General features: G+C 36.7%; 3 protein-coding genes across 17 annotated transcripts; all 3 read right to left on the reverse strand.

Annotated features, from left to right (window-relative positions):
* Nucleotides 1-1,457: 1,457 nt before the first annotated feature.
* On the reverse strand, nucleotides 1,458-1,817 carry LOC148784626 (uncharacterized). The gene has a single exon (XM_088876234.1). The coding sequence runs from the start codon at nucleotides 1,815-1,817 to the stop codon at nucleotides 1,458-1,460; it is 360 nt and encodes a 119-aa protein (XP_088732360.1).
* A 1,255-nt stretch (nucleotides 1,818-3,072) lies between these two features.
* Nucleotides 3,073-9,326, reverse strand: LOC105178754 (uncharacterized). 15 transcript variants are annotated; one of them, XM_088876576.1, is made up of 5 exons: nucleotides 6,332-9,326; nucleotides 6,186-6,231; nucleotides 5,910-5,955; nucleotides 5,582-5,789; nucleotides 3,073-3,400 (listed from the first exon to the last, which is right to left on the reverse strand). In XM_088876576.1, exon 1 carries the CDS (start codon nucleotides 9,085-9,087, stop codon nucleotides 6,334-6,336), a length of 2,754 nt encoding a protein of 917 aa, XP_088732702.1. In that variant the 5' UTR covers nucleotides 9,088-9,326; the 3' UTR covers nucleotides 3,073-3,400; nucleotides 5,582-5,789; nucleotides 5,910-5,955; nucleotides 6,186-6,231; nucleotides 6,332-6,333. The 15 variants fall into 15 exon arrangements, with proteins under 15 accessions (XP_088732702.1, XP_088732700.1, XP_088732701.1 ...); XM_088876574.1 differs by having other exon boundaries at nucleotides 5,582-5,819; XM_088876575.1 differs by having other exon boundaries at nucleotides 6,186-6,247.
* An 8,082-nt stretch (nucleotides 9,327-17,408) lies between these two features.
* On the reverse strand, nucleotides 17,409-18,589 carry LOC105178756 (chlorophyll a-b binding protein 5, chloroplastic). The gene is made up of 2 exons (XM_011102300.3): nucleotides 18,392-18,589; nucleotides 17,409-18,169 (listed from the first exon to the last, which is right to left on the reverse strand). Exons 1-2 carry the CDS (start codon nucleotides 18,538-18,540, stop codon nucleotides 17,518-17,520), a joined length of 801 nt encoding a protein of 266 aa, XP_011100602.1. The 5' UTR covers nucleotides 18,541-18,589; the 3' UTR covers nucleotides 17,409-17,517.
* Nucleotides 18,590-23,783: the final 5,194 nt, after the last annotated feature.

The following is a 23,783-nucleotide window of genomic DNA, read 5'->3' on the forward strand; positions in this document are numbered from 1 at the left end:
TGAAAAACAAAAAGTATCGTTTTTCACTCTTATGTTTTTCGATTTTAATGATATTACATGAGCCCCATGTTTGTATTTACTATAGTACATCGAACGCCCAAAAACTCCAAGGGTACACCTCTTTGATTTGTTTAACTCTTGCATTTATTTTTGTTATTGCATGTTTTATTTTATCGCTTTCGCTAGTGCATTTTTGCATCCTACCGTGCAATCCTTCATTCATGTGTAGAAGAGTTACATAAGATATAAAATATAGTTAAAGTTGATATTACATATTTCCTCAGACCAATAAAAAGATACAATTAAGATATATTTTATAAAAAAAAAAATCAAGCAAACAAGCATATATATTATACGAGAAATATTTGTGCTGCTGCAAACAACTCTCTTTAGAAGGCAGGCAACAAAAACAAATGTATCGGCTGTACCTACTCCCACTAAATATTTCGCCACCTCTTAAATAAACTGCACCCAGAATCGTACATTAATTCTCACAATTTGATTTTATTAAATTGTATTTTTCCTATGTGTTCTCAAATGTTTGTCATCTACTTTTATATTCGATTATGCTTTTTGCTATTTATAACCATGTATCATACAAACCTGTAACATGTATATAGACAAGTTAGTTGCAATTTACCCCTATAAAAATTATCGATTAATAATCATAAAAAAAAACAAAATTATCTATATTTTGAAAAATAAATCAAATTATCCCGTGGACAATACCAACCCATATTAATTTTTAAAAATGGTCTCGGTTTCTATAATTAATTTGTGTTGCCTTCTCTCTTATTTTCTTTAAGGGGATTCTTTGCCCATTAATATTTTCATAGAATTCATTATATAGAGAGATTTATATACTCATGGTTCAAAATATTGGTCCATAAGTATTCAGATCGGATCTTGCCAGGATTATATATGTATTACAGATAATATTTGATAATATTGAATGATATGGCAGATATGATGATATTATCGGTGAGAGTTGTTTGATAACAACACATCATAAATGCTATACCTGTCAAGGAAATTAACACTTATGCTTTGAAACTTTTTGTAATATGATTTATTTAATGTACTATATACGTATAATGAAACTATTTTTTATTACAATTCGAAGTTTGAGAATAAATTTTATTATCATTTTTGAAAACTTTTTAATATATACTAATAATTAGCAATTTCCGTTAATTTCATTTGATTTTGTAATTTTATTAAGTTTTTATTGCCTTTTAGATTCTTGTAGTTGATTTTTTTTTTTTTTTTGAATCGCCAGATAGTATATATCCCAATAACTCGCGTTCGATGCATAAGTATGCCTATCAATATTATCACCAATACCGCTGCTTTGAACCATGACACTACCTAATTTTTCTTATTGCATCATCTATTCTTACATGGAGAGACAAAGAAAGGAAGAAACCTAATCCCAGAGCATATGTATATTCGCATGTCTAGAGATGAAGAGATGTATCAACATCAACATTTCCAAAGAAGCTACCTGTCCCATTCCCCCCAGCAGCAGCAGCAGAAGGAAACCCCTGTGGCTTGGTAGTTCGTAAACCTGATGCATGATCATGAACATGAATGGAGTTGAGCCCAAGCGCGAGCGGATCATGAAAAACTGTTCCCGACATTGGAAAGCTCATGCGTAACTTGGCCGCCTCATCATAGCTGTCTGTTGACTGAGGCAGCGGTCTGAGCAGCTGCCTCTCTTCTCTCATCTCCTTCACTCTTTCCAGCTGCTTGAATCTTTCTTGCAATAGTACGATAGACGATCCAACCACCCTTGGATCATTGTTCTGCCGTCCCATGATTGTTGTCTTTTTACTTGTAATAATCGATGAGTGTGTGTTTAGTGTGATGATGAAACTTTGCCGGAAGTACAGGAGCTTCAACCAATGTATGTGTGAGTTTAATTCTTGGAGGGTTGTGTGTGTGATGCATATATATATATAAAGAGAGAGAAGAAGAAGAAGAATGTTCTAGTTTTTGCCACTAGTTTGTCAACTTTTGAATCGGCCTCTTAAATGATTCCTTGATGACGGAGGCCCGAAACTTAGAGTTTCCGACAATCACAACCGTACATGAATCCGTATACAGTGGATCCTCTGTGATGGATGGTTGTGATGGAGTGTGGACCCAAGCACTGGGACCTCCGAAGAAAAACCCAAAAACAATCGGACGACTATTGCAGCAAAATCCAAGAGGAAATGTTTGAGAGGGTGTTGAGGGAGGCTGATTTGAGTATGTGAAGCCAAGAGGGCTTTCATGGTAGCTAAGTGTGGAGGGGAAAAGGCCAAACGGGAATGCATATAGTGATTGGAAGGATGTGTTTAGAGGAATATAAGGTTGGGGTGACGTCGGGCGTCGGCTTGTTTTGAGCACTCATAGATGGCTACACTTTTGTTGTCTAGTGAAGGTTCATTGTTTTCTTACTGCTAACTGCCAGTGTGTTAGCTGCAGAAGATAATGCTTTGGTTACATTGGCTTCATTAGATTCTATTTTTAATGTGTTTTTTCCTCCTGGTAAATAGTGAGAAAAATATAAAAATGCCTGTTTCAATATTTTTGATATGTTTGATTTTGTATTTTTATATTAGTATAAAAAAATAAATAAAGATAATATTGAACTATATATTCAGCCTCTAGTGGTAATACTGATTATTTGTACTTATGATCGTTCAGTCCTCTGATGCGTTTACAATTGAAAACGAAAATTTACAATACGACTAAATTGCCATTTTGCACTTATCAAAAAGAACAATGAAAATGAATTTACATCAGTGAGAGGAAGAGAAAGCACTTGTTTCCAATGGCCATAGACAATGAGAAAGGAAAAAAGAAGGTTTCATGGCCAGTCAATATATTCAGCTGGGAAAATTATGCAAAGTCTGGTCATGTATTCGGAGAATAAGTTCAAATGGGGAAACAACAAAACCAATAGCACAATCAAGGCTCTTTTCAAATTTAATACAAGATCAATTATCAATTATTACTATGTAAACAATATCATACATATGTATACATATAAAGAGAGAGAGAGAGAGAGCACATTACTCGAACGTAAGCAACCGCATGCTCAAAGTCATTTATTTCCAAAAAGAATCATGACACATATTACATGCTAAACCTGATTCATCTTTACAATTATAAAGCTGTTGTATACAAAGACTCCCTTCATCTGGAGGATACTAATTCCAGACAGCGGGGTGTATTTTTGTGTAAAAAATGTGAATAAACAATGTTGAAGTAAAACTAGGTAAGTAACCATTGTTCTAGGGGGCTTACTTGAAATTCAACAAATTGATGCAACTGATTTCAGTCTGCATTCTTGAACAACTTGAGATAGCTCTAGTGCTGTACACGGATTAAACCCAAGCTCTATAATATGAACCTGAAAAAGAGACGCCCAGATCAACTTCCACGAGCTCCCCTTTTGGATGCAAAAATGTAACAGGTAAAAAGCCATCAACATTAACATACAACTCACTTTAAGTAAAAAGATATGAAAGAACAGTAAGGCATCAACATCAAACATATTTACGGTCTCCCATTATTTTTTATTTCCTGATTTTGTCCATCCTTTGTTTACAAATGAAATTTGCAAACCTCAGGTGGTTAAAATGTTATTTCAAATCAACCAAACTGTGTACAAACACCACACCCCCAAGCTCTACATGGCACGTCTCAGACTAAAGATTCAACATCACGAGTTTTGGTCATAGTGGAAGCAGCTATAGTAATTTCATCCTTCCATTACTTACTCTCCTTTTTCTGTTTCAGTCCATCCAAATAATTGATATGAAATGTGATAATCTTGCATAAATTTTGCTATATTACGAAGTGTAGCAAAGTGAATGTTATTCGGAATCATTGGTTGTCTTGGATTTTGTTAGAATATTCATGAGCATTACTCGAGGAACAGCTATGATAAAACCCTGTCCTCCTTTGACTGACCACTAATATACTTCCCTATTTAAAACCAAACCAACCCTTGTAAGAATCCCATCATGGATTATAAAGACAACCAAGTTCTTGAACTTACTGTTAAATGGAGCATTTGCTAACTCCAGACAGAAGGTTGTCTAAATTTGCTGTAGATAAATTACTGTTCACTATATATCAGGACGAAAGACAGCCGAGATGGCCTCCAGACTCTTCTCATACTTTCCAATCTTTCCACATCTTTTCTCCAACTCTTACTCTTGAACTGTACCTGTGGTCGCATGCTCTTACACAATAGTCAAGTCCAAAATTTCCCTAATTCTACAAGCGAGCCCCCAGCATGTGTACATTAATAGAATTGCACCTTGCTCTAGAAGCAAGGAACCTAACTTCAGATAAAAACATAATCAGTTCATTCACGCTCCTTTCCACCTAGTTGTTGCTCGTGCCACTGTATGCATTCTCCCAAGTCCATTCAAGACATCAAAGCACATTAGTTTTAAGAATGCTCTCAGTGTCCTCTTGAACTGGTTTTATTGATCTACTATTCACATATCACCATGCATTGAGCAAATTATTTTTCCACCTATTAGAACCTATCCCAGTAATTCACTATCAGGAATGCCATGAGCTCTAACCACTAGCATTGTTTTGGTTCCTTCTCTGATAAAACACCTGGTAGGATTACAAAATTAAATCTTATTTTGTTCCATTGCAAAGACCAATTAGGCTGAACTGAAACTAAAAATTCGGTCCATACTGAATTCGAACTTAAGAATTCAGTTCACAATTTTGTTTTAATTTATATAAAAATACGATATTCAATTCAATTTTGTCTTTTAGTTCCGCCCTACTGAACTGTACCAAAATACCAATATATTTTTCTTATAAATTTTTACATTAATTTTTATTTACATGATTTATATCTACTAATTACTTTTATACTACTTATAAATATAGATAAGAAATTTAATTATGATTTATCTATTTTTTGATTTACTAATAAAAGTTCAGTTAACCAAAGTACCGAACCAAAATACTTACTATTAAATAGCTTGGGGATTACGCCAGTGCTTTCACACAACAAGCTTTTGTGAAAGGTCCCATAAGCTTGACATGAATATGGCATAGCTTGACCCAATGTTCAGACTATTACTTCTTGGTTAAATGCAGGCATAAGCTCCTCATCTGTTTCTTATGTTCTGGGAAAATTTCTCCTACTTACTAGAAACAGACAATAGTTCCCTTTAGATTCTTGTATAAATTACTAAACTTAGCCCATAGGCGCCATACATCTAAACATACTATAAATGTACACATGTATAAAGTCAACAAAGTAAATACATACTACTCCAAAGAAGGCTCATTGACATATAGACCAACTCCTGTCATCGCATCAGTATCATAATGTACCTCATATCAAATCAGGTCTTACATCAAGGTCAGCACATCACTTCCATGCCCCACTTATTTGAAATAGGATTAAAGACACACACCAAATCTGACTATAGCAAGTAATTGCCAAAGAGTTGTGCTTTATAGAAAATAAACCTGATCCCAGAAACAACCAGGCAGCAGAATGGTTTTCTACTGTTAAACTAAGCTCCTAGAAGAAGCATTCTGTTTTTACCTGTACATGATTGGCTGTTCAACTGGGAGGCAAAGCTCATGCACCAATTGTCATTGCGCTTCAGATATGACTAGTTCAAGGATCACTACAACCACATCTTTTTAGAATTGTATATTAGGTTATGTTAACTGGCATTTGATTTAGCCTTGTTGCGAGATCAATTTCTGCATGTTGACCTTCCAGAGATACAGCTGGATCTTTGAAGTGCCTGAAAGGGGCATCTTCGCGACTAATACTCCTATTTGATTAATATCTTCTCAATGCCATTACAACTAGCTTAAAGTACAAAAGGAGTACAAAGTTAAGAAATTAAGAGTCAAGGTATTACCTGAAATTTTCAGAAAGCCCAGTCATTAGGCCATATCTCGCTCATCCTAGAATGACAAATTCATGAGTGAGATCCCAAGAATTGGGCAGCTCCACAAGTAATAATGTGATCTACATGGCAATGGAAACATTTGAGAAACAAAATCAATGCTAAACACAAAATAATAACTACAATAAAATTATTGTAGTTGTTAATCTGAAGGGGCCATTTTCACAAAGACATCAAACGAAAAGGAAATAAGAATAAACTACACATAGAATAGTATAATCAGCTCACCACTTCTTTTACTGTACTTCGCAGCTTCAAATTCTTCCTAAAGATGCTGCATGCAAGTCATTCTGGTTCAGCAAATAGAAGGGATGTCGAATAAGGATTTTTTCATGAGATAACATATTTTCTGTTTGGTAACTCGTACAGCAGACCTTTATCCAGGTTCTTGGCCTCCCAGCACCTGCAACGTATCAGCAACCTGGTTCTCATTCATTAATTTGTCAGTTTTCGGCATTTCCTTTGCCAGCATTAGATATGTCTGCTTACTAATAGGGACATTCTTAGAGTTCATAGCATGAAGAAGATTCAAGCACACTTTTGATTCCCCTTGCTTAAGCAGGCCATCAATCAACACAGTCCAGACAATCTCATCACTATTCCACTGTTTCTCAAGCATGTCTTCGAACACAACCTCAGCCTCTTTGATCTGTTTTCTTTTGCAGAGAGCACATATAACGGCTGCATAAGTTGATAAAGGGGGCTTGAAGCCTCTGGTAGTCAGCAAATTAAGTATATGTAAAGCAGAGTCTACTCTCAAATTCTTGCAATAAGCATTGAGGAGAGAGCAATATATTGCCTCATTAGGACAAAGCCCTTTCTCCTTCATAAATTCGACCAACAGATCTGCATCATGGCTTCTTCCATCACGGCAAAGACGAGCAATTAAGACACAATAAGTATCCAGAGAAGGTTCACAGTCAATCTCGGACATCCTAACTAATAGATTGCAGAAGGTATCAAAAGTAATATCCTTCTCATGTGACGTGTGATTGTGTGCAGTTCCATGCTGGACCGCGATTTTTTCAGAAACCATGTGGCAGTCCTCTTGCATTCCTCTCAGCAACACATAGTAGGTCCGGTAGTTTGGTTTGCAGCCCGCATGAATTAGTCGATGAAGCAGGGAAAATGCATGATCCAGTCTACCTAGAGATACAAATCCATCGATAAGTGAGGTATATGTGACCTCATCAGGATATAATTTTTTACTCACCATTTCTTCGAGCAAGATTTCTGCATCATCAACCCGGCCTTCATGACACAGACCATAGATCAATGAACTATAGGTATATAAGTTTGGCAAGCAATCTCTTCTTTCCATTTCATGGAAAATCTTGAAAGCAAGATGTATCCCACCATTCCTGCAGAGACCATGAATTAAAGTAGTATATGTAATCACATTAGGGAGCAGCCCACTTTCTGCCATCTTATTGCATAGTGCCTCCGCCTCAGATAGCCTATTTTCTTTAGATAAACCATTAAGAATGGCATTATAAGTCTCAATATTTGGATGGCAACCAGTCTCTTGCATCCTTCCAAATAAAATCAATGCATCATCAACTTTCCCTTTCTTGCAAAGACCATCGATCAAAGTGGTGTAGTTCACCATATTTGGGCTCAAACCTTGCTGCATCATTTCCTTAAATAGTGTAGACGCTACATCTAGCCTATCCCCTTTGCAAAACCCGGCCATAAGTTCTGTGTATGTCAATTGATCAGGTTTACATCCATTTTCCTTCATCAAGTCCACCAATCTCCTGGCATTATCTAGAAAACCCTTTTTGATGTATCCATTGATGAGTATGTTATACGTAACCACATTGGGAGGCGGACCCACATTCAGCATTTCATCAAAAAGAATCATGGCTCTGTCGACATTTCCAATCATGCAGAATCCCTTTATCATCGCATTATAAGTTTCAGTTTTGGCCAAGTGGCCATGCCGTTCCATCCAATGAAAGATTTTAAAAGCAGTATCTAGTTTCCCTCTCTCACACAATTCGTTTATTAGAGCATTATATGTAACTGTGGTAGGAACCAAACCATCTCTCAACATCTTGTGGTACAACCCTATTGCTACTTCAAGTTGACTACATTTTGCCAACCCACTGATCAGGGCCGTATATGTCTGCACATTAGGCTGACAACTCCTGTCTCTCATGCTTGCAACCAGAGAAATAGCCTCATCCACTCTCCCAATGGCAAGCAGTGCTGTGATGGGAACTGTGTAAGTATACACTGTAGGTTCAATGTCATTCTCGATCATTCCTTCAATCATGCATAAAGCCTCGTCTACCCTTCCACCATCACATAACCCATTAATAAGAGTAGTATACGTCACTGCATTTGGATCAATCCCTTTCTTTACCATCTGGTCAAAAACCACAAATGCCTTATCCAAATTCCCATTCCTGCAGTGCCCAAGGATCAGGGATGTGTACGTGAATACATCCGGAAACATTTCATACTGATATATTTGAGCCAATATAATCTCAGCCTCCTGAACCTTCCCCCTCCTACACAAAATATTAATCATGGCATTCAAAGTCAACAAACTGGGTCTGATCCCACTGATTAACAATTCTTTATAGACTGTCTGAGCTGCTGCAACCATATCAAACTTGCCCAATTGAATCAAAAGAGTATTAAAACTATATAGACTATGAGAAAGACCTACTTTACTTATCTCATTCAAGAAATCAACAACCCTTCTAATATCTACCTCGTCTTTGCAGGCTTTAATCATCAGGATCCTAATATGGTCCGCAGGCGCAAAGTTCTTATCCTTAACGAGCCTATTTAACATCGACACATAGCAGCTTATATCATGTTTGTAAAATTGCCTCTTCGAAACCCAGTAAAAGAACTGAAGAACAGAATCGGTGCTGTTGTGGGTTTCGATAATTTTGGCGACGTGGTAAGGTTTTAGCTTTGGGGCCAATGATTTCAGCTCCGAGCTCCCCCGCCATGGGATTCGCGGATTCGACAATATTTCACAGACTCGATGCACTAGATTCGGAAAGCCCAGATTATTAAGATCAGGATTGGAAGAGAAACTGAGGAAAGGGCAGCAGCGGAGGCTGTAGTTAAGAATAAGATGTGGAGAATGGGGTTTAAGGGGTTTCACCATTGCGAGAAAGAATGCCGCCGGTGGAGAGTGTGGTGGCGGCGGCGAGAGAGTTCATGGGTTGTTAATGCCGAGGAGCACGGGAATGCCATAAATGGAGGTGGCACATTGATGGAAGGGTGAACGTGGAAAAGGGCAAACCACAGCAGCACGAGGAAGGGTGGGGCGCTGTGGCTGTTGCGTAGGCGTTCAGGTTGAAGTACTTTCGTGATGGTGTTGAAGTTTGGTTTCCAATTGAATCCTTAAATGCTAGGGTTATTGTTAAATTGTCATTTCCCAATCCAATCCCACCTAGGATCACCAATGCTGAATCCAATGTGATTTTTAAATTTAAATATAATGAAAAAATTATTTGGAAAAATTATTATGCAAAATAAATAATTTATACTAATAATTGAAGCATAATTAATTCGTGTGCATAATTTATTTATTTCTAAATGAATAGAACAATATTAATTAAATGGGTTTAATGCAATTTATCCTTCCGTGATGTTGAAAATGAGAAAATTATTCCTCCATAAAAAATAAATAGTAAATTACTCCCTATATTTTAAAAAATAAAGCAATTTACCTCCCTATTTAAGGAGGTAAATTGCTTCATTCTTAAAAACATAAACCGGTAAATTACTAAATTTTGAAAAACAAAGGGGGATAAATTGCGAATTTATTTTTTATAAGAGGGTTGTTTGTCTATTTTCCATAATACAAGTAAATAGATTGCAATTTACCCTTAATTAAATTAATAATTAAGAAAATTATTGTTAATTTGTGGAAGAAAAAGTATAACTAAGCGGATTTTTATTCAGACATATTTTTCCAACCAAAATTAGTTACTCTAAGCTCCTTATACTTAATAAATAGTATAGATATAATTAAATAAAAATTCTAAAAATTACGTATAGTAAATATAATTTATATATATATTAAAATAGAAATATAGAGCTAATCAAATAATCAATATTGATGTGCATAAAAATAGACTGGCTGAAAGAGGCCCAAACAGCGAAAAAAAGAACAAAGAAACGAATAGTCTAAGAAGCCCAAGAGGAAGGAAGGTGGCTTAAGACATCCCTCGACTTGGACCGTGATCATAACCTGCCAAAAGGCCCACAGATGTGGCAGCCCACTCTCCCACGTGGCAACTCATCAACTCAGGTGTCAGCAGCCACCTTAGACCATATCAGTCGTAGGAGGACCTCCCTGGCGGCTGAGACTCCTCATCGGCGAGGGGCCTCCAAGACAAAGAAGCATGCATAAGCAAGGAGTGACTCCCTGCCGGCTAGAGCTCCTCACAAGTAAGGAGTCTCCCAAGACTGAAGATGACTCCTATTAAAGCACACCCAGTTGCAGATAAGGACGATCTACCTCTTATCCCAACCATTCCAATCAACTTCCACAAGAATCTCGAGAGTGAGATACACCCCAGTAGACGGGGTCACTTTCAAAATAAATACAAGTTTACTCCTCCATATGGGGAACATCTTTCTCACTCTCTAAACACCCCATCTCACTACCCTCTCACACTCTAAACACCTGTCTCACTCTCTAAACACCCCTCTCACGCCTCTCTTAGTCTCTAAACATTCTTTAAGCACTCTACAAGCACGTTATCACGTGTTCTTACATTTTTCACCGACTTTATTCACCATATCACAATTTTGAATCAGGGTAAATTACATTTTGGGTCCCATAAGTGGACCCGTACTCCCATACTCAGGGCAATTTGCACATTTAGTCCCGTATGTGGATTTTTTTTCCAATTTCAGTACCAGATGAGGATTTCTGTTAGAAGTTAATGGCAGCTGTTGAAATCCGTCTATTACTGTTAAATATGGAGGGAAAGCATGGGAAATTGGAGGGAAAATCAGCAACTTGGTGGAAAATTACATTATACCCTCTTCCTTCTATTTAAGTCTTATTTCTTCATTTATCTCTTGCATTTAGTAGAAAAACATGTCACAAAAATATCACAAAATATGGCTGGTAATAGAGAATTTTTTTGTCATTGTGGAAGCCTTGCGATTTTGAAAACCTCATGGACTGACGACAACCCAGGTAGGAGCTTTTTCGTGACATATTTTATGACATTTTTTTCTACTAAATGCAAGAGAGAAATGAAGAAATATGACTTAAATAGAAGAAAGAGGGTATAATGTAATTTCCCACCAAGTTGCTGATTTTCCCTCCAATTCTCCATGCTTTCCCTCCATATTTAACAATAGCAGACGGATTTCAGCAGCTGCCGTTAACTTCTAATTGAAATTCCCATCTGGTACTGAAATTGGAAAAAAAATTCACATACGGGACTGAATGTGCGAATTGCCCTAAGTATGGGACTAAAATTAAAATCGGGTCCACTTATGGGACCAAAAATATAACCCTTTGAATCACATTATTTACTTTTTGACTTTATTCAATCTCAATCTAATACTAACTTGGGCGATGGAGAGCTGACGCATTTTTTACAGATCCCCCTTCAGGATTTGCATTCGCTTTGACCCAAGCCTTGAACCATTTTCTAGATCCATTTGACCAGTGCATTTTCCTAATGCATCAATTGGCATCGTCTGTGGGAATATAGATTTAGGACGTCCGAACAATGGAATGAGAACACACCTCCTCGGATGACTCTCGCGGAAGGATGGTCCCCCTCATATTGGAGGACATCCTATGGATTATTACTACCTCCGCTCAAGTCCCAACTTCAACGGTCCCATCATTATCATTACTTAATTCTAATGTTCTTACTAATTCAATTTTTAGTGGGCAGGATGTCCCCTTCGAAGAGCAGAGGAGCATCCTCCTCAAAAAATGAGCCCTGTCCCCCAAGCAGATATCCTCCTCAAAAATAAGCCTTGCCTCCAAGCGAACATCCTCCTTGAAAATTAAGCCCTGCCCTCGAAGTAGCATCTTTCATGGAATAAGCCTTGCCCTTAGGCAGGCATCCCCCTCAACGAATAAACTTCAAATACAAGCTTCCCTTGGAGGGTATCTTTAGTATTTTAACTTAATAACATTGGAGGTTTATTTTACGATGTTTTAACATGTGCATTCTTGTAGGGATTTCATGAAGGAGGCATCCTTCTCAAACCTCTCACATTAAAGCTCTGCCCCCAGGCAGGCACCCTCTCATAAAAATGCATATCTTCCACAAAGGCACAGAGGTCCTCCTCCGGCACCCCAGCCCTCACTTAGGTCTTTCTCTGGGGAACTTGTAAGCTCTGTCTCATGCAGGCACCTAAGCCCTCCTCCGTAGAGACATCTAAGCATTACTTCTGACGGACACCTTATTCTTCCTTCGATAAGGTTCCGAAGTCCTATTCGAAGGAGACCCCCATCAAATAAGCCCTCCTCTGATGAGGTATAATAATTTTTGCTCCGTGCAAGACCTATTCGTAATATTTATGTCTTTGCTATTTAACATTCTCTTGCAGAATAATAAAGCTCTACATCAACGAAGACACAAAAAAACACTCATTAAGCTTTCCTCCGTGGAGGCACCTTCATAAAAAGCCCTCCTTCGTACTCGCACAAAGTAAACTCTTCTTTTTATAAACATGCCTATGCTACTAAAATTCTTTGCAGGAATTCACAAAAAAAAAAAACCCTCTTCGAACCTCACCTCTAAAGATGTTTACTGTAAAAAGTGTTGGAATCTCCACTTATTAGAATGAGAGAACTACTGATGTGCATAAAAATAGGCTGGCCCAAATAGTACAAGCGATCCAAAAAAAAGAAAGATATGAGAGGCCCGTAATATTCTAAGAGGCCAAAGAGGACCTGATAGGTGGCCTTTGAAAGCACTAAAAAGTACGAGTGGATTGGTCAGAGAACGTGCATGTGGAAGTGGTAAAATAAAATTACGTATATTAAAAACGAAACGTAATAAAACCATGATTTCAAGGGGTGTATACTTGGAGTTCTTGGGCATTCGATATAGTTAATCATAATAACAATAAAATTAAATGGGGCTAATGGTGGAATGAAAAATGAGAGGTGCATAAATCATAAATCAAAATTACCTCTTTGATTTGATTTATTTCGAACCTCCTTTGTTTGACCCGTTCACACAAGACTTCAATATAGAAGTCCTTTAAAGTTGTGTCCACACCACACCAAAATTTTGGGATCCCTCAATTCTCTTTGCTAGAAGAAAATTAGGGAGAAAGAACACACCTATTGTGTTCTAGAGAGGGGCGGCCGAGAGTGGTGCTAGGAGAGAGGAAATTATTTTTTTACTTTTTGTTATGTATTTATTAGTTATTTCAAATAACTAATATACATATATATACCTTGAATGGATGTATTAAAATGTGTCTAGGTTCATTCTATCATCCATAAGGTAATAAAATCCTTTATTTCAAATAGAGGATGACTAACATGACACTTTCCAAAAGTGAATTTGTTAGTCAATAAGTTTTATTTTCTAATAATTTCCACCAACTTAATTATGGGCTTGGCGGATTTTATTAATAAATAAAATACAAGACCCAATTATTTTAATTAAATTTAATTTAATTAAAGCCCACTTAATTAAGTCCATCATATATTTAATCTAATGAAATATATGAGCCGATGAGCCTTTATTAATTAATAAGTCAAATTTATTAAATAATAAGAGCAAGCCTAATACAAACTAATCCTTTTAATTTATTCTTTGGCTTCTCCATCCAATGGATCCCTCTCATTTATAAGTAATTCAATTACTTATGAAATTAATTCTCAATTAATTCCTCGTCCCGTTCGGTGATTTGTGTGTGACTCTTTAGGTTCACCTTTCATCTAGACTTGGGCTAGTATCAAACACTATTTTTAATTAAATCCAATTTAATTAACAATTCTCGATCAACCCTTGATCAAGAATGCCCGTCACCATGGATGGCCGTCTAGCAACGGTCCATGGCACTAGAAACTAGGTGAATTTTCATGTGAATTTTTAGACTCTCGAGTTCATATGGGTATGGTCCTTTCGTCTACCGTCTCCTGGTCTTAGTCTAGGGCATGGTATTGGGTGTCAGTTCCCATCCTGGGTTAGAGTTTATGCTTAATACTTGAGATCGTGTTATGTCAAATTGCTGGATATAAGAACTTTTTTTTTTCTATTCGACCAATGACTATGGCCACAGGTTTTCAGAGTGTAAACGCATCTTCAAGTGCATAGGAGATACCTCTGTCACGTTTTGACAAGGGACGAATCCTCTTTTTGGACTGCACTGGATAAGACTTATGATGATCGTGTCTGTAACACAGTCACCTCTCGCACAGACCCAAGATACAGTCATCATATGCACGTGATAACCGCGATTTCTCAAGTTTGAGAGCTACTCCTGTACGATCAGAACTAGGGATTCGAGTCATACCGATCAAGCCTCCAAGGCAGAATATATGACGACTCCTGTGGGTCAGTTCAGTCGATTCGACTCCTAGCCAATCGACCCATGAAGATCCCATAGACGTCACACGTCTGTCGCCGATGAAACACGACACTCATCAAATGAATGCGACTCTTAATGCAAGTCTTAGTAGGACTCTCGATGCCCGGTCTTGAGGTCCTCGACTTAGAATATTTCAGACCAACCATCAGAAGTTGATTTCATAGCCGCCATCCAATGCGCAACCCAACTACATAGGTTATTAAAATGATCTGTGCATTTGTTGTGACGTCAAAGCAGTGTTTGATGTAATTTGGTAAGCACAACAGAACGTGTGCCGAAGACAAACACCTACCATATTCGTCGGGATAATATTGCTTAAATAAAGATTACTTGGATGGTTCTCAAAACTGCCAATCTAATTGACTTTTTTGGTCACCTATTCCAATAGTCTTGGCGGGTGGTCCCCAGAAAATAAATTGGCAAAGGAGGAAGTTGAAGGCATCCCCCTACTCGAACTATAATAAAAGCCCAACAATCTGTTCATCCCAAAAGGCCCAAACATATGAAATCCCACTCTCTCACGTGGCAGCCCACTCTTCTACGTGGCAGCCTACTCTCCTACGTGGCATCTCGATAACCCTGATGTCAACAACCACATTGGACCAATCAGTCCTACGAGGACCTCCCCTGGCGGCTGGGGTTCCTTACAGGTGTGGGGTCTCCCAAAAAAAGTAAGGAAAGACTCTCTGTCAACTAGGACTCTCTGACGATTGGGACTCCTTGCAGACGAGGGAGGTCCCTCTAAAGCCCTAGACTACTTGGCAGCTTGGACTCCCTAACGGTTAGGAACCCTCGCTGATGAAGGGTCCCCACAACATGGAGATAGGAATTCAAAAGCACCTAACAGAAGGTAAGAACAAATTATGACTTATCCAAACGGCTTTCGTCCACTTTTTCCGAACATTGAGGAAACGTGCAGAGCCGTATTGGAAGAGGGCATCCCCCTATAAATACAAATTTACTCTTCCATACTGAAGGCACTTCATGAGACCTTCCTGACACCTTTCTAACTCTTTGAACGTCCCTCACACTTCTATTACTCTTTAAATCATCTCTCTCACTCTTTAAACATTCTCTAAGCACTTAACAAGCATATTATCAAGTGTTCTTACACTTTTTCCGACTTTATTCACCATATCTCAAATTTAATTATATTTATTTACTTTTTGGGTTTATTCAATTTCAAATTCAATACTAACTTGAGCGTCGGGGTGCTAATACCTTTTTTGCATGTCCCCCCTTCAAGATTTGCTTTTGCTTCGCCCAAGTTTTTAGCATAGTCCTTATCCATTGGGCCCCTGCATTTTTTGAACGCATCATACCTATTTTTATATTTTTTATTTAATTTTTTTGAATTAACTTATCATCTTAATTTTAGCACAAGTTTATAAATTCAATAGTTTTAAATTTAATTAATAAAAATGTATTTTTAATATTAAAATGTACTCGTAATGATATTCATATACACTGGTATTTTAGTTTATAGACTCAATGCATCCCAAAAAATTTTTTGAATAGGAATGTGGCCGATTTTGGATCTAATATAAAAATATTAGTTACGAGTCTAGTTACTAACTATTAAAATGGTTTGCATCTAGGTATTGCCCATCAATTAACAAACTTAACATGTTGGACCTAGAGCTAGATTAAGGGATTAAATAGAGTTGCGATTTGGAAAAAACTAATTATCTTATCAACCCTCAAATTACCTCATTTGACATTTAGGCACCAAAATGATAGGCTTGATATTGCAATATTTTTTTGTTATTAAAATTACATTTAGCACGTATGATGCACCAATACAAGTTTATAAATTTATCTACTAGTCCAACAATAAATTATTAACATCTAAACTAAATAATATTTGAAATCAAATTGATTGATATATTTCACTATATAGTCTACCAAAATGAATATATAATATTACTAATAATCAACGATATTTTTGTTTTTTTATTTAATTTAAAGAATTATAACTAAGAGAGGGGATAAGTGAAGGTTTATTTAGTTTAGGGGATATATTGATGAGGATTACATACTTTAGAAATATAAACTGTATTTAACCCAAATTTGAGTAGGAGTTAGGGTTCCCATGATTGTAAACATTATGTTTTTGGATTATGATATTTTAACCAAACTTCTACACATTAAGTTTATTGATTCAATAATACACTTGACATGAGAACAGAGGACCACACTTGTATATTTTGAGATAACTAAAATGCCCTTCATATAGTTTTTATATCTTAACTGATTTTGAATTCACGCAACTATGATTTCCTGGTCACTACAATTTGACCATATTTATAAATATATGCTCTTCATGCTTTATTATAAATTTTGTTACATTTACTAGCTTTACGAGCTTAATCTTTAAGCCACCTCACTTATTTAGAGGGTGAATAGCAATTTACCTCCTGTAATGAGCATATTACTCCTTTATAAAATAAATATCACAATTTGTCCCCCTATACTTTTTAAAATGAAGCAATTTAATTACCTCCTTGTATAAGGAGGTAAATTGCTTTATTTTAAAAATTATAGAGAGATAAATTGTTGTATTTAAAAAATATAGGAAGGTAAATCGTTGGTTATTTTTTTTATAAGGGGTTAATTTATTCATTTCCGATGTCTAAGAGAGTTGCTTACATTTTTCCTCTTATTTAAATATTAGTGGTTTATAATAGAGATCTTCCCAACGTTGCTTTTACGAATTCTATTTTGCAGAGTATATTAAGAAACTTTAAACCCGATTCCAAACTTACAATAGAAGGATGTAGGCAAATTCAAACTCAAATCAATGTACCAATTTATAATTTTTTCTAAAAAAAATTACATTAAAAGTACGTTGTTATGTAATGTAAGGTAAAAGGTGCCAAGAACAGCAAATTTAGAGTTGAAACATTCTCACATCATCATACCAGGAATACACCTCAAATTCACAATACAATAGTTTCAGCAACACTCCCCTAACATTAGCACATTTTGTCTAAGTATCTCATTTTCCAGGCACAAAGTTTGTGGCATAGGCCCAAGCATTGTTGGCCACTGGATCAGCAACATGGTCAAAGAGGTTCTCAATTGGGCCCTTTCCAGTCACAATGGCCTGCACAAAGAATCCAAACATTGAGAACATTGCCAATCTCCCATTCTTGATTTCCTTAACCTTCAACTCGGCAAATGCCTCAGGATCGTCGGCCAAGCCCAACGGGTCGAACGCTCCGCCAGGGTAGATCTTGTCGAGTCCCTCTCCAAGTGGGCCTCCTCCGACTCTGTATCCTTCGACGAAACCCATCAACACGACTTGGCAGGCCCAGATGGCCAAGATGCTCTGTGCGTGGATGAGGTTAGGGTTGCCTAAATAGTCGAGCCCGCCTTCCGAGAAGATCTGGGCTCCGGCCTTGAACCACACGGCCTCTCCGAATTTGACCCCATTCTTGGACAGGATCTCTGGGAAAACGCAACCCAATGCACCAAGCATGGCCCAACGGCAGTGGATCACCTCAAGCTCACGGTTCTTAGCGAATGTCTCGGGATCAGCCGACAGCCCTGCAGTGTCCCAACCATAATCTCCAGGGAATTCACCAGTAAGGTATGATGGGGTTTGCTCGGAGAATGGGCCCAAGTACTTGGGCCTATCCGGTCCGTACCTATTTCAATAGTCGATACAATTAACAAGTTAGACTATAAGAAAATCACGTATTCTTTCAAAAATAATATTTTATTAATAAAAAAGATATGCTCAATTCGTGTATGTAATTTAAATTTGTATTTATTTAACAATTGATCAAAACTAATAACTTATAATAATTTTAAAAATGAACATGAGTAGAAAATAATTGATGAAACAGGTTGGTTTACTCTAAACTTACCAGATGCTCTGAGGAGCGCTCTTGACAGTACGTCTCATGGTGAACCGGCCTCCGGCACTGACGTTGCCGACCTTCCTGATCAGCTCATTCTGGGGCTTCAAAGCCGTCTGCCCACCAAATGCAGATTGCTGAAACGCTGAAGTTGCCATTTTCAACAGTTTTTTTCTTTGTCTATTTTTTTTCTCAATAAATTTTCTGGAGTTGGAGGGTGGTTGATGGGGTTATATATGGAAATGAGATGATATTGTGGATTAGAATATGTACACGTCAGCATGAGCTGATTGGTTGGTGTTTGGGATTTAGATTTCCCTCCAGATTTTTTGCCAAGACAACCCCGGGCCATTATTTGGCCAAGTGGCACTCAATAATCTCAATCGCAATTTCGATATCTACGGATTTATATTTATTTGAGTTATAATATTAAGAGATATATATGTAGTATGATTTGGATATGTATAATTAAATTTATATTGAGAGAAGATACTATACATAATGTTTCAATTACATAATTAATGAAGTTAATTATGATTAAGAAAGTTAATTTAATAAAATCACAAGATATTATTACATAAAATGTAGCAATAAAAAGAAGTGTGACGTAAGTGAAATATTTGACAAAATATAATTTAAAAAATCATGATGCAAGTAATTTCGTACTCAATTTTATTATATTTTTATATTTTTCAAATAATTGTATTTTTTACTAGCCTTCAGGAATATGAGTAAAAAAGTTGGAACGTGCGCACACACATATATACATGTTAAGTTGTTTAGATACATTTTTCAAGAGACACTACAACAATTAACTCATCTTCCTATAATATTGAAAAAGAGTAAATTACTCTCTATAAAAAATAAATAGCAATTTATCTTCCTGTCTGAGGAGGTATATTGCTTCAACGTTTAAAATATAGAGAGGTAAATTATTACATTTTCAAAAATACAAGGGGAATAAATTGCTTTTATTTTTCATAAGGAGGTCGTTTGCCTATTTTTTATAACACAGGTAGTTAGATTGCAATTTACCCAAAAAATAATATTGATAACAAAATATTAAGTAAAATTTTAAAATTGTCACACTACAGATATATTAAATGATGATAAAATTTGAATCTGGTTGTAATGTTATAATAATTGATGACAAAAAAATATACTTTAAGTTGTCATTATAAATAATTAGTGATACATCTGCAGTGACAACTTAAATATAGTGACGATTATATGTGTTGCCACTATATTTGTATTGTTTAAATATTATCATTGTAAAATCTACAGAAATCACTACAGTGATAAAATAAAAATTATTATCAATTAATATAGGGTGAATAGCAATTTTACCCCCTGTGATATTAAAAATGAGCACGTTACCCCCTTATAAAAATAATATAACAATTTACCTCCCTGTGCTTTTTAAAATGAAGCAATTTACCTTCTTATACAGGGAGGTAAATTGCTTAATTTTACAAATCATAAGGGGATAAATTGTTATATTTTAAAAAATATAGGGAGGTAAATTGCTATTTATTTTTTCATAAGAGGGTAATTTGCTCATTTGCGATATCACAAGGGAGTTGCTTATATTTTTTTCAATTAATATATATAATTAGTGAAATTTTAATTTCTCAATTGATATTTTATCGCCAATATCCTTCTGTTTTTTTTTTATAGTGTATTTAATACTTAGCCACATTTGGTTGTGGTTTTATTTTAATTTTTTCCTTTTCAGTATGAAACGATGTTTTCAATTCCGTATAGATTTTCTTGTGAAGAATGAGAATATATTTAAATTAGTTAATGAGATTGTATTTTATATTGTTAGTACTGTCAAATCAGTATATTTTTTCATTTCATGAAAATTGTAGTTTTCTTTTTTATTATGAATGGTGTAAACTCAATTATATTTTTTATTTAAATAAAATTTGATGTGTGCGATTTTAGCATGGATCCAAAAGTCTTGGATCATGATGTTAGATTTAGGCTAATTGAATGAAAGCTCCTGAGAAAGAGGACCTGCGAAATAAAAGATCAGCACTTCAATGTTTATGTTAGTTCCGCATTTAAGAATAGATAAATATAAAAATAAATTATGACGAGTAATTATGATAAAAGTGAGAATTCCGTATGTAAGAGCACGAAATTGAGATAGCAGAGTATTAGCAAGAGAGGTTCTCGAGGGTGGAAGGGGGCTGTCTGTCGAGGGTTATCTCCCCTATATATAGAGGGGGAATCCCTCTATGCCAGGAGTTTCGGTGAGGGGGATCCATATGCCCAGCGAGGAAGGCGGGATTCAGGGGGGATAAGGTTGCACCTTATCCGTTACTTAAGCAGCAAGTCTTCGGATGAAGGGGGACTCCTTCTTTGTCCAAACTCCTACTTGGTGGGGAGTCCTCTTAGGCTGAAGAGTCCAACCCCTTGAGAGCACCTTCCTTCCTTCGGGCTGGTTTGAAAGGAGCAGTAGGCCTTCGGACTAGGCCTCCTTCTTGGGGCAAGCTTGATGAGGTAGGTTTCATCATTTGATGGACTCTGGTGTAGATGCTCCCTCTTGGGCTGAGCATAGTTAGCCTCCTCTTTGGGCTGAACCATATTGCAGGGTGCCCCCTTCTTGGGTTAAGCCCGTCGACCTGGGCAGGCTTTTTTACTCTCCTGGGTTGGCAAGCCTTGCTTGGGCTTAGCATTTCTTCTTGGGCCAATCCTTTTTGGGTCATACTCATCATTCAATTCCCCCCCTTCCCCAACTCTAAAGAGGAAGGCTGCCTCCTAACTCCTTAGAGTAGGAACCTTGTATCCTTGGAAGGAGGGACCCATCTTTATTAGCCTGACGTCTATAAGGAAGGAGGGTGTCCCTAACTCTACAAAGGAGGGGTTAACATATGACTTTTGTGCCTACTTTATGTAGGATTTTATTTTCTGCAAAGAAATGTTAAATATATCAGATATATATATATATATATATATATATTACGAATAGATATTGCATGGAGCAAAGTTAATGTGCCTCATAGGAGGAGGGCTTATTTGAGAGGGGGCCCTTCTTGGTGCAAGACTTAGGAACCTCACCAGAGGAAGAATAAGGCATCTGCTGGAAGCAGAGCTTAGATGCCTGCATGAGACAGAGCTTACAAGTCCCCCTGAAGAAGGACCTAAGTGCCTGCTTCGAGCGCAGGGGATGAATGGGCAGGAACTAGTATCGCCATCTGCTCCCACATGGCCGCTGCAACCACTTCTTGGATCGCGTGCAGCAATGCTGGAGAAAGTTCACCTGATGTAGTGTTAAAGGAGGTGCTTCTCCTTGGAGGATCAGCCAACGACTTTGTCACTTTGGAAGACAACATCCGAGCTGGGGAGGCTAGGGTGGATCCTCCTACTGGTGCTAGGGAAGCCCCAACAACAACCTGTAGAAGCTGATTGTTGGTAGGTACCTCCACTGTCTTTTGTTTATTAGTGGGATTGTTGAGAATCTCCATGGTATCTCACGTTTTCCACAGATGGGCCAAATTAATGCGTGTGATTTTAGCACGGGTCCAAAGCTCTTGGATCTTGATGTTAGATTTGAGCTAATTGAGTGAAAGCTCTTGAGAAAGGGAACCTGAAAAACAAAAGGTTAGCACTCTGATACTTAAGTTAGTTCCAGATTTAAGAATAGATAAATATAAAAATGAATTATGATGATAAATTATGATAAAAGTGAGAATTCCGTATGTAAGAGCACATTATTAGGGTAGCAGAGTATCAATAGGAGAGGTTCTCGAGGGTGGAAGGGTGCTTTTTGTTGAGGGGTACCTCCCCTATATACAGAGGGGGAATCCCTCTATGGCAAGAGTTTCGGAGAAGGGGATCCGTATGCCCAACGAGGAAGGAGGGATTCAGGGAGGATAAGGTTGTACCTATCCGCTCCGTAAGCAGCAAGTCTTTGGATGAAGGGGACTCCTTTTTCATGCAGACTCCTATCTAGTGGGGAGTTCTCTTAGATTGAAGAGTCCAATCCCTTGATGGCACCTTCCTTCCTTCGGGTTGGCTTTGAAGGGAGTAGCAGGCCTTCGGACCGGGCCTCCTTGTGCCAAACTTGACGAGGTAGGCTTCCCCCTTGCATGGACTCTAGTGTAGGGGGACTCCCTTTTGTTTTGGGCCTAGTGGGCCTCCCCTTTAGGCTGAACCATATTGCAGGGTGCTCCCTTCTTGGGTTAAACCCGACGACCTGGGCCGACTGACTCTCTCTTGGGCTGGCGAGCCCGTGCTTGGACTTAGCATTTCTTTTTAGGCCAATTCCTTTCCGCCATACCCATGAAAATTGATAACGACACTTATTGATTAATTTATAATTATTAGTGATGTCCTATCAAATTAATATTATGAAATAAATATATTATCAGTTTGTACAATTATGATTGAAATTTTTTTATATGTATGTAAATATTTAAAAAAAAGGTAGCGATCGAGTTGGGAATGATAGTAAAAAGAATTAAGTAAAAATATATCTATACTATTATAACTTTTTTTTATTGTCGTATCAATTTTTGAATATCCAAATTTACCTCTCAATTCATTTCTTCTCTTAAAACAATATTGGATTAGAATAGTTATTTACCTCTTAATTCATTTTCTTGGACAAAATGCATAAAACCGCGCCCCCTGTGTCTTCAAAAGTCAGCTAAAAAATATCTTTCTATTTTAGAAATAGGCTAACCCCCCCCCCCCTGTATTTTGTAAAACTCAGTAGCAAATGTCCCTTCCGTAAGTAATTAACAGAAGGTGCATTAAGAGCGTGTGGAGGTATTTTTTAACTGTTTTTAACCTTTTTCTTAGGTGTTTTTTTTACTAAAATGCCATTTTTTATTTTTATTTTATTTTTTTTTATAATGTAAATTAAAATATTAGATTATATTTAATTTATTAAATTATATTTAAATTCAAATAATTTTATAATTATTAATTGTTAAATCTAAAATTATTTTTAATCAATTAAAATATATATTTAACTGCAATAATTATTATTATAATTATTCTTAATTAGCTAAAATATTTAATTATTATAATTATTAAAAATTTTCTTAATTGACTAAAATATATTTTAATTAATATAATTAAAATTAATTAAAAAAATTGAACGATTATCGCACCTTTTACTCCGAAAACTTGTTGTTAAGTGTCCTGCGCCGTACGAACGAGTTTCCAACGGCCAATGGTACCATTTGAATCCACTCTTCAAGACGAACATTTTCATACCTTCAATTTGAGTTTTTGTCAATCGGAGAGATTGGGCTCAAGCTACGACCGCCGAACATATTTGCTGTTGATTCATCGCCGTTCGGTCGAATCTCAATCTCAGACCAGCACCATCAGACTCGTCTATTCAAAACGATTCTAACGAGACTGACCTAACTCCTTTTGATAA

This window comes from Sesamum indicum, linkage group LG12, assembly GCF_026168435.1.
Source record: "Sesamum indicum cultivar Baizhima isolate 11 linkage group LG12, ASM2616843v1, whole genome shotgun sequence".
Taxonomy (NCBI): Eukaryota; Viridiplantae; Streptophyta; class Magnoliopsida; order Lamiales; family Pedaliaceae; genus Sesamum; species Sesamum indicum.